Source organism: Vulpes vulpes, chromosome 9 (assembly GCF_048418805.1).
Source record: "Vulpes vulpes isolate BD-2025 chromosome 9, VulVul3, whole genome shotgun sequence".
Lineage (NCBI taxonomy): Eukaryota > Metazoa > Chordata > Mammalia > Carnivora > Canidae > Vulpes > Vulpes vulpes.
In genome coordinates, this window is record NC_132788.1 from 23,073,785 (window position 1) to 23,086,098 (window position 12,314).

Sequence of the window (12,314 nt, forward strand, 5' to 3'; positions counted from 1 at the left end):
GTCAGTGGACACTTAGGTTGCTTCTATATTTTGGCTATTGTAAATAATGCTGCAATAAACATAAAGATGAATATATATTTTTTTATTTATTGTTTTCATTTTCTTAGATAAATACCCAGTAATGGAATTACTGGATCATAAGGTATTTCTATTTTTAATTTTTTGAGAAACCTCCATACTATTTTCCATAATGGCTGTGGCATTTTACATTTTTACCAGCAACACAGGAAGGTTTCATTTTTTTCCACATCTTTGTCAATACTTATTTTCTGCTTTGTTTTTTTAAGTAATGGCTTTCCCCCCATTTTTTTAGATTTACATATTTATTTTAGAGAGGGAAAGAAAGCACACATGAGGGTGGAGGGGCAGAGGAAGAGGGTAGGAGAGTTGTAAGCAGATTCTGCACTCTTGATGCTGAGCCTGACTTGGGGCTAATTCTCAGGACCCTGGGATCTTGATGTGAACCGAAACCAAGAGTCAGATGCTTAACTGTCTGCAAGCGCCCCTGATACGGCCTTTTTAATGGCTGTGATTTTAATCTTTATTTAATTTTTAAAAAGATTTTATTTATTTATTTATTCATGAGAGACACACACAGAGAGGCAGAGACATAGGCAGAGGGAGAAATAGGCTCCATGCAGGGAGCTACTGATGTGGGACTCTATCCCAGGACTCCAGGATCACACCCTGAGCCAAAGGCAGATGCTCAGCTGTTGAGCCACCCAGCCGGCCCTTTTTTAAAAAAATTTTTATGTAATCTTTATTTAATTATTAAACTTGTTTTTAAAACAATTTTTAAAAATCTATTAATTAAAAAAAATCTGTTTCCTATGCAGGGAGGGCTTTGTGACATTGAGCCTGAGAATAGAGAACTCAGCATCACCTTACTTGTTTGCTTTTCTGTCCTTAGAACATTTTAGTTCTATTGAATATTTTAAGCCCATTTATATCCATAATATAAATAACATAAAGTCCGTGATTTGCAGTTACAGAAGACTGTATCAGTGACTTCATCTCAGTTTCCTTACCTGTGAAATGTGGGTTTTTGGTAATTTACTTCCTAGAACATCTTGATTCAGTTCTAACGTGGTCCTCATATTTGCAGAATAAAGGTCAGGATTACTTTGAGGCATTTATCAGCCCTCCACAGATTGTGGAAGTCTTCCCTTTGTAGCCTACGTATTTCTCATGCATATATGTAAAAAGGCCGGTCACATAGGTCTACTTAATTCCTATACCTACTTCATTGTCTCCTGTAACTATTTCTTCTCCCTGGAATCTTTCCTCCACTGATTCTCACTTCCCTTCACACCTTGGTTTGGTGGAAGTCTTATTCTGATCTTCAGATAACAACTGCAGATCTCACTCTAAGAAATCTTCCCAGTTCTCTGTAGCCTAAATTAATCTCTAAATTGTTACTCTCATAGACCTTGTATTTTTAGTCTTATCACATTATGTATTTTATTATAGAAGTGTGTGCGTGTGTGTGTGTAGTTTTTATTTGACCTTCTCCTACAGTTTAATATGCTTCTATACTATTGGGACTATATCTTACAGTTTAATATTCTTCTATACTATTGGGACTATATCTTACTCTGTGCTTATGTCAGGGCAAGTCGATATTTCATATATTTTAGCTGAATAGGAGCAAGAATGAAAAATGTATATTGACCAGTAATCAGTTTCATGGCTTAGTTTTGATATTCTTGCAATCAGCAACACTTTCAGTAAATTTTCTTTGTACTTTATATCTACTTTTTTTAGGGCAGGTATTTCTTAAGTCAGCAAGAAAATTAACTACAACAGGAACTTCATTAAAGCTACAATTTAGGATATGCAAATGTGAAAGGTTTCTAACTTTATCCTGTACATTTCGCATATATCATTAGTCACTGTTAGACACTTTGGTCTTGCTTAATATAATTCAGTACTGAATGTGTATTTTAATGTGAGAGTTTTGACATCAACATTTTTAACTTTCATGTAATTTATAATCTTAACTTTGAGTTAATGGAAATTGTTGCTTCTGTAGATTGTGGTTTGAAACTGCTAATAAGTTCAGTCAGTAATACATGATCTTTAGCTCCTAAGCCGTGAATAGTAGATTTCATTTTTTGTTAAAATCTATGTCTGAACTGAAAGGGGTCACAGGGTATGAATGGTGAATAAAGCAGTAGGATGCTAATCAGAAGATAGAAGTACTAGACTCAACTCTGTTATTAACTTACACTGTGTTCAGTAAAGTAACATGGATACTAATCTCCTTTTTTAATTGGTAATAATAGCCTTGCTACTTCATAGCTCTTGTGAAGTGCTTTCATCACCATTTAAAAAAAATAATTTAACTTCTTATAGCTCTTTGAGGTAGTTATTGATCATCCCTGTTTATAGATGCAGAAATTGAGATTTAGAGAAATTAAATCACTCAAGATTTGGCTGGCAGGCCAGTCTGGAACTGGACCCCAGAATTTACCCCAGAGTTAAGACCTTTAGCTCTAGTCATGCTATGGTGAGTTTTTTGCTTATAGGATGCTACATAAATGCACTGATATTATCAGTTTTCTCAGGTGTCACAATAATATATACGTTCCATTGCATGTTTATATGTTTCCCTTGGTGGTGTCTGATAACATTAAATTTCAGGAGTATGATTTTTATTACTTTTTCCAAGTGAATTATAAAAGCTATTAGTGATATTTTTTAATTTTTTAAAATTTGCTTCAAACCATGATTTCATTTTAAAAGTTCAAATTTTATTATTTTTTCAAAATAATTTTAAAAACATGATTACCTAATGCTGACTGTTAATATCTTTAAGTTATATAGTTAAAATTTTTATTTAACATTTAATTAACAAGTATTTCTGAATTTTCTGTCTTTATTCTACAGAATGGTAAATAACACTGATCATCTCTAGTAAGGATATTGATTCACCTCATGTAAAGTATGCTCAGTTCCTTTCCAGTGGTGTAAGTATCTAGTCCTTTTCTTAATATTTATATTCTCAATTTTAATAAAGTGAAGAAATAATCATGATTATTATCCAAAAATGATAGCAAGCATTCAGAGTTGAAAGAACTTCTTCGTAATCATGTGGAAAGGAATGGATTTTTAGATTCAACTTTCTCTTTTACCATTTGTTTTCAACTTTGAAGTCTGGCATTCATTTTCAACATGAAAACTACATTTCAAACTGCCTAATAGGGTAGAAACTTACAAAACAGATGGCTAGCTACAACTAGATTCCTTGTGACAAGGAGAATAATGGAAGCATGTTACCATAACACTGCCTTTGTGTGCAAACTCCTTAGCACCTTAGCCATTTCCTTTACCTCCTGGAGATAATAATATAGTTAAGCCTATTAGCTAATGTTGGTAGCCTTTCTTTGGAGTCAGGCAAAAAAATATAAATTGATATGGTGGTATTATGTTGAAAGTATTTTGTGCTAGGATATGAACTGTAACCACTAGTTCATATTAAGTAGGCCTCTGAATAAAAGTATTCCGGGAATTTCAGATATTAGAGAAGATAAAGTATCTATTAGCTCATTAAGTGCATCTTTAGAGTCCACTGCAGAGTGCCTTTAGCATAAGTATTTTCTAAAATTTGGTGCAGTCTATGTTTCGATTAAATTCCTTCCGTTTTGTCTGACAGTTCTGTAATCCAGTAAGTAGACATTAACATAGATTTTCTTTATTATTTGGATTTTTCATTAAAGTTTTTTCCTCTATCATCTACTCTATCATATATCGAATAGGCCCAGGGGATGTGAACTGAGTTTCTGCTAAATAGCTATATCCTTGGGTAATGGCAAGGCAGTGCATTGCTTTGAGCCTTAGTTCCTCACCCCCCAACCTTTTAAAAAAATGATATACCTGCTAATGGCTGTTTTTAATAGCCATTAGAATGTAAGCATCATGAGGCCAGGAGTTTTTGTCTGATCTGTTCTTTGTTGCATCCTTTCTGCCAAGTACATGGTCTGACACATAGGGCATATTCAATAAGTGTTGGTTGAATGAATGATTTTTCTCTAAATGGTGTTTAGTTCTCTGATTCTACTCTATAAACTTGCATGTTTTTACTTGGATTTTTTCCCCCAAATATGTATAAGGTGGCTGCAATAAAAAAAATTTCAGTCTTAATTGGTGGTAATTTAAAAATAACTGTTATAAAGTGTGATTGGCAGATTAGAATATAATCTCATTTTTCTCAAGTCTTTTTATTATGAAAAGAACTTTTTCATAATAAAATGAAGTGAATTTCTATCATAGCCCGTATTCTTTTGTTTTAGTCAGTTCTCCTATTGGTTTGAATTATAGATTTATCTTATACTGTTATGCTCAATTCCCACTAAATCTTCATTTCTTATTTATTCTCACTTCTTATCATTTTTATACTTTAAGACTCCCATTCATTTGATGGTAATAATAACTGTAAAAGAGGCTAATGTGCCATAACTAGTAAGAAGGGTCTGAGTACATCTTTAATTGATGAATATTATGATTAATTCCAGATTAATTTAATCCTCATGAAGTAAATACCAAGTATGCAAAACAAAACTAACCTATGACTAGGTCATATTTTGCCTAGTCAGTCTAGATAAAAAGATAGCAGAATCAAGCTGAAGAAAATGCTAAGTGCTGTAATTTAATAAAATATTATTAACTGTTAATGCTTTGCAAGTAAAGTAGTGATGTTATTTTTGCACAGGTGATTTCAAGGTTAATCATTTGTGAATGCTTTAACCTTTGCTCTATATGTTTGTAAAATTTAGTTTAAGAAAGTGTTCTGGACCAAATGCTGATTTAAGAAGGGTTTAGGTATATCCAAGTAGGGATAAAATTTATTATAAAATAGGTTTACTATTATGGTCCGATAGTATGGTCTTTTGAAATATCAGTTAATGAACTGAGCCATAATCCCTGAATTTAATTGTTCTTTTATGCTTTAAACATTGTCTGTGTTACTACAGTGTCAAAATTCTTCTCACATCATTTTCTATTATTGTTGGCCTGAGTCTGCATTCAGATTAGTAATTTAAAGTGAAAGACATTCCTTATCCTATGAACAGTTCTTGTGCTACATAAGAAAATTAATTTAGTTTTTGCAGGTTATCTTTTTCTGTTATAAAAGAATTGCTGGTGTCGTGGACTTAGATGACCGTTGTAGGTCATTTACTGCCATAATTTCAGGATTACATGCTTAAACTAGGTAAATTATGAGAAGCAAAGTGTGGAAGTGACAGGCTGTACCTTTGCTCAATGCACATTGAGATACTATTCTTGATACCCAAGAAAACCTCTAATCTTGGCATTTTTCTCAGTGAAATATAGTACCTTCAGTGTCTTATGCATGATTTGATCCTGCTTATTATGCCATTATCATTTTACTCTGTAGTGATCATACATTCCATTTTAGCAATTATAGATCTTTTTACATTAGTTCTATCTTTGTATTTGGGATCTCTTTTGGTGCAAGGCACAAATATCTAATTTAAAGAAGGTGTAGAATACGGTGAAATTTATGCTTCTATATAACATACAGCAAACAGGACAAGAGATGTAGCTGGCACTCAAGAATTGCTAGAATAAAGAATGTGAATGTTGCAGAGCTTTATCCTTTGCTCTGCATTTCCTACTATGCTTTTATTTGACAAAGTCACTTTATTCCACATGGTGAAGAATGTACCAGACTAGTATCTTCCTGCTGCTGAGCACAGTTATAGTGACTGTCCATTTTCCTGCTGATCTAACCTAAATATTTTAGGAAAGCAAGGCTTATCTTCCTTGTGGGCCCACCCTTTGGCCAGGAGGCAGGATATTACAGTGGCAGTCCCAGGAACGTGTGGTTGGAAACAATGAGGCATTCTAGGCAGACAAAATAATATGAATATTCTGTTATCACCTTTCATGGCTTTTGGAATAAAAGTGCTTCCCATGGTGAATCTCAAATGACATAAAATACTAAATTGTTTCAGATGCTTTGGAATCGTTAGTTTTGATAGTTCTAATACAAGCTTTAGGGTGGATACTTTTCAATAACCAGTTATGGGACACCTGGGTGGCTCAGTGGTTGAGCGTCTGTCTTTGGCTCAGGTTGTGATCCTGTGGTCCCAGGATCGTGTCCCACATTGGGCTCCTCACAGGGAGCCTGCTTCTCTCTCTGCCTCTCTCTGTCTCTCATAAATAAGTAAATGAAATCCTAAAAAAAATAATGAGTTAAATTCATATAAAATTTAGTTTAATTTTATGCTATCACATTGCTCCTTACAGAAAAGGATTTAAAGAATTCTATACAGATACTATCTGTTCTAATATAAATAGGATAGGAAAATACCAGGATTTTTTTTTTTTTTTTTTTGGTCTGTGTAATAAAACAGTTCTTGAAGTCTCATTTAAACTAAGGTCAGTTTATGAAGTATTTTGAAAACATTAAGACTGAAGTTAGTAAAGGACAGGTCTACTTTATTTTATAAGGGAAAGGAACAATGTGTAAAAACCTCAGTTTACCAAATCAATAAATTAGTTACATTAATTTATTTTAAAATTTTAAAAAATATTTTTAAAATTTACTTATTTGAGAGAGTGTGTGTGTGTGCATGAGCAAGAGGAGGGACAGAGGGAGAGAGAGAGAGAGAGAAGGAGAAGCAGACTCCCCACTGAACAGGGAGCCCAGTGTGGGGCTTGATCCCAGGGCCCCGGGATCATGACCTGAGCCAAAGGCAGACACTTAACTGACTGAGCCACCGAAGTGCCCCTATTTTTTAATTTCTAATTTTAATTCCAGTATAGTTAACTACAGCGTTATATTAGTTTCAGATGTATAATATAGTGATTCACCAATTCTATACATTAGTCAGTGCTCATCATGATAAGTGTATTCTTAATCCTCTCACCTATTTCACCCACTGCTCACTCACCTCCTTTCTGGCAGTTTCTTCTCTGTAGTTGAGTCTGGTTTTTTGTCTCTTTTACCCTTTGTTCATTTGTTTTGTTCCTTAAATTCCACATGAGTGAGATCATGGTATTTGTCTTTCTCTGACTTTCTGTCCATGTGGTTAAAAATGGCCAGATTTCATTATTTTTATGACTAATATTCCTCTGTATGTGGTTTATCCATTCATCTAACAGTGAACACTTGGGCTGCTTCCATAATTTGACTAATAGTAAATAATGCTGCAATAAACATAGAGATGCATCTTTCTTTTTGAATTAGCGTTTTCATTTTCTTTGGGTAAATACTCAGTAGTGGAATTACTAGATCATAAAGTATTTCTATTTTCAGTTTTTTGAGGAACCTCCATACTATTTTCCACCCTGGCTGTACCAGATTGCATTCTCACCAATAGTGCGCAAGGGTTCCTTTTTCTCTACATCCTCATCAACACTTGTTTCTTTTATTTTTGATGTTAGCCATTTTGACAGGTATGAGGTAATATCTCATTGTAGTTTTGATTTGCATTTCCTTGATAATGAATGATGCTCAACATCTTTTCATGTGTCTCTTGGCCATCTGTAAGTCATCTTTAGGAAAATGTCTCTTCAAGTCCTCTGCCCATTTTTTAATTGTATTGTTTGGAGGGGGTTGATGTTAAGTTGTATGAATTCTTTATACGTTTTGTATACTAACCCCTAATTGGATATATCATTTGCAAATATCTTCTCCCATTTATTTTTATATATTTTTTAAAGATTTATTTATTCATGAGAGACACACACACACACACACACACAGTGAGAGAGAGAGAGAGAGAAAGAGAGAGGCAGAGACACAGGCAGAGGGAGGAGAAGCAGGCTCGCCGGTCTCCAAGATCAGGCCCTGGGCTGAAGGTGGCACTAAACCGCTGAGCCATCCGGGCTGCCCTCTTCTCCCATTTAGTAGGTTGTCTTTTAGTTTGGTTGGTTGTTTCTTTTGTGTGGAAGCTTTTTATTTTGATGTAGTCCCGATAGTTTATTTTTGCTTTTGTTTCTCTTGTCTCAGGAGACCTATCTAGAAAGATGTTCTGGCCAGTGTCAGTGTCTGTGCTCTCTTCTAGAATGTTCATGGTTTCAGATCTCACATTTAGGTCTTTAATCCATTTTGAGTTTATTTTTGTATATGATATAAGAAAGTAGTCCAGTCTTATTCTTTTGCATGTAGCTGTCCAGTTTTCTCAAAACCATTCGTTCACGAGACTTTTTCCTATTGCATATTCTTGCCTCCTTTGTCGAAGATTACTTATCCACATAATTGTGGGTTTATTTCTGGACTCTTTATTCTGTTCTTTTGACCTATGGTATCTACTTCTGTGCCAGTACCATACTGTTTTGATTACTAGTGCTTTGTAGTACATCTTGAAATCTTAGGATTGTTATACCTTTAGTTTTCTTCTTTTTAAAGATTGTGGGTCCTTTGTGTTTCCATACAAATTTTAGGATTATTTGCTCTAGTTCTTTGAAAAATGCTGTTAATATTTTGATAGGGATTGCATTAACTCTGTAGATTGCTTTGAGTAGTACAGACATTTTAACAATATTGGTCCTTACAGTCCATGAGCATGGAATATCTTTTCATTTTTTTTGTGACGTTCGGCAGCTACTGTTAAAGAGAATTTCCTAGGATTAGCTTTATTATATTACCAAGCACTGATAGAGCAGAAAAATGGCTAAGGTATATAACAGAAACTAAAGTGTTAAATGTCTCTTATAAGCCACTTGGAAAATGTTCATGTAGCTTTCTCAGCAAACTTTATTTAAGCCTAATATGCCTGCTGAAAAATTCACAAATCAGTAGTCACTGCTTGGTGGATGTTCACAGTGAATATACTAGTGTAATATAACTAGCATGGAACATTACCAACACTGCATAGCATTTTAGTAATAGATCATTCATACTAAGACAGGTGTATTGTTCTTTTGAAATTGGTCAGGAGAAGAAGTTTTCTCTTCCCTCCCAACCAGATGATGATATATTAGGGGGGGGGGATGTATTAAGCTAACAAGTAGTAAAATACAATTGTAATAGCCAAAGCATTTCAAGATTTATTCATGTCAGTGATACAGACTGAGTGCATGATTAGATGCTGAGGGAGGGATAGAAGGAGAGAATCTTCAAGCCTACTTCTCACTGAGCCAGGAGACCCATGCAGGGCTCAAACCCATGACCCATGAGATCATGACGTGAGCCAAAACCAAGAGTCAAACATTTAACCGACTGAGCCACCCAGGTGTGCCCCATAGTCAAAGCATTTAGAGTAGCTAATGATTGGAAACAGTCCGTGTGTCTAAAATAGGATAAACAAACATGAAGTATATTCCTATAATGAAGTACTACTCAACATATAAAGGATAAACTACTGATACATACGATATCATACATGAATCTCTAAAACTTTATGCTGAATGAAAAGAGTACATAGAAATTCCATTTATAGGGCAGCCTGGGTGGCTCAGCGGTTTAAGTGCCTGCCTTTGGCCCAGGGCATGATCCTGGAGTCCCAGGATCGAGTCCTGCATTGGCCTCCCTGCATGGAGCCTGCTCCTCCCTCTGTCTGTGTCTCTGCCTCTCTCTCTCTCTTTCTCTCTCTGTGTCTATCATGAATAAATAAAATCTAAAAAAAAATCCATTTATATGAAGTTCTAGAACAGGGAAAACCAATCTGTGGTGGGAAAAGTCTGAGCAGTGTTTCCCTATAAGAGAAGGGGTTAAGGATTAGCTGGAAAGGGAGCACTTCTTGGGATGATAGTAATATTCTGTATCTTCAAAGGCATTTTCAAAGGCTATGTATTTCTTTTTTACAATGTGTACTTCTCAAAACTCATAGAGTGGTAAACAAAAGATTTGTGTAGTTTTTTTGATGTAAATTTTACCTCAAGAGATAAAACCTGAAAAAATACTGAGCTCTAGTTATTGAAATGCATGTGGAAGTATTTAGGAAGAAGTGTACAAATGTCTGTAACTAATTTTCAAATGTATAAAAAATAAGATGAGTATAGGTATGGATGCATAAGCAAACGGAGAGTTATGTTATAAAGCAAATGCAATGTTAACAGTAAAATGTAGATAGTATGTGGGTGTTCACTGCAAATTTCCTTCAATTTATCTATATGTTTAATGTTTTTTATTATAAAATGTTGGAGGAAAAAAACCCAGGCAATCAAGAAACAAAATAATAGTCATGAAAATAAGACTTTTATCATGGCTAGCTTGTCACAGTGAGTATTGGAAGAAAGCAGAAGATAATGTTCAGGTGTAAGGCAGACACTGTCCTATGACCACAACTGGCTTGCAACATGTAATTTGTGGTCCACAAAATACATTCATTTTTATTTTTAATTAACCTGTCTCTAAAATAAGAGTGATTTCACATAAAAATTTTAGATTTCTGTCTGCTTATTTTTAAGAGGATTTGAAAGATAAGTCAGTCAGTCAATAGAGAATAGAGAATCCAAAGGCAGATAGAGATTTGTGCAGAAATTTTGTATATGAAAAAGATTGTATTTCAGATGAGAAGAGACATATTACTCAGTAAAGCATATTGGACAACCACCTACGCATTTGAGAAAAAATAAAGCTCAAATCCTTTCACAGTCATTAAGTAAATATAAATTACAGGTGGAACAACGATTTAAATGTAAAAAAAAAAAAAACTATTACTAGAACCCCTAGTCCATCATTAGGATGGTTGTATCTAAGTGATTTTAACTGGAGACTTAAAAGAGTTCATTTTTTTGTTTTTTTGTTTTTTTAAGAGTTTGATAGCATATATCCCAAACCATAGGTTTCCAGTAAGTCCTGAAATATATTGGGAAGCAGAATGATATATGCTTTGGAGTCAGTAATATCTAGGTTTAAATCTTTTTTCTACTCTTACTCAGACTTTTTGCAAGGTACAGAACCACTCTGAGCCTTAGTTTCCTCAATAATTAATATACAATTTTAAAAATCTTCCACAGAGGGTTGTTGTGAGGATCAGATGAAATTACATTCTGTGAAATTCTTGCCCAGTGCCTGCCTAGAAGTGAATATTCAGTAAATTTTTAGTATAGAGTGAGGAAGAAACAGACTGAACAGCTGTAAGGAACTGGCCCAGAGCAGATGTTTCACCTATAAAGGATGAGAAAATTCCTTGACATTTATTTCCATTAGCAAACATTTATTTAGAACCCACTGTATGCCATGCATCCTATTTGGCATTATAACTATAAAAATAAGAATAGAAGAAATTACCACTTTAAAAAAATCTTAAATTAGGAAAGTCAGATTTTATAAGAAAGGAATTCAAGTAGTAAGAATTTTTATTTTATTTTATTTTATTTTGATTTTTTAAAAAGATTTTATTTATTCGTGAGAGACGGCGGTGGGGGGAGAGGGCAGACACAGGCAGAGGGAGAAGTAGGCTCCATGCAGGGAGCCCGATGTAGGACTCAATCCCGGGTCTCCAGGATCACACCCTGGGCTGAAGGTGACACTAATCCATTGAGCCATGCTCACCGGGCTGCCCAGAATTTTTAAATTCAATAATTCCCTTAAACTTAATATTATTATGACTCTAACATTTTCTGGCATGCTACAGTTTCTCCTGTTAGTTAAAGGAAACATAATGTGGAAGCAATTTCCTAAGAAAACTGAATAGTTTGGCTACAACCATGAAAGATCCATTTCTCAGGATAACTATTAAGAGAGAATGCATTACAGAGATGAGATACTAAACGAAATTGCTAAGTGGTGGGTGAAATGGTACTTAAGTTTTTTTATGCCTTTCTTACTTTTCCATTTAAATATTTTTGCTGGTTGTTAGTATTTGCCTTGGCTTACTTTTCCATGTCATTTGTTTACATTAAATGAAGATACAACTTCCTAGATAATTTTTTCCCCACATTTAGTTAAACAAGATAACACAAACTGTTTTTTCAACAGCATATCGCTAATAGTACTCTAATGTAATGAATTCAAGATAGAAAAACCCTTGTGAGTAATCACAAATAGGCTAGGATTAAAAGTGTATGTATCTAATCTGCTATTTTGGTATTATTGCCATAACTAAAATTTCGGTTCAAATATTTACCAGATTGAGGAAAATGTAAATTGTACACCATATGAAATTGGGTTTTAGACATTAAACCTAATGTCCATCTGCTGATAAACTCAGTAACTGTGCCAATCTATTTGCCGTGACAAAAACATTTTAGCATGGAGTGATAATAACTTATTATAATTATTATGATAATAATGTGTTGTTTTCAGTAAGAAATTTATTAGGAATATTTTGCATTTTCTCCTGAGTATTCTCTATAATGATATGTTCTTTGGTACATGTTATAAATAAAAGATT

General features: G+C 34.1%; 1 protein-coding gene across 29 annotated transcripts in view; it reads left to right on the forward strand.

Moving 5' to 3' along the window:
• Positions 1–12,314, forward strand: part of HMBOX1 (homeobox containing 1) — a 176,497-nt gene that overhangs the window by 71,179 nt on the left and 93,004 nt on the right. For all 29 annotated transcript variants that reach the window (XM_072719613.1, XM_072719615.1, XM_072719617.1 and 26 more), the window contains one exon: positions 2,890–2,969. In XM_072719613.1, the coding sequence (XP_072575714.1) occupies positions 2,947–2,969 (23 nt within the window). In that variant the 5' untranslated portion in view covers positions 2,890–2,946. The remainder of the gene's footprint in view (positions 1–2,889; positions 2,970–12,314) is intronic.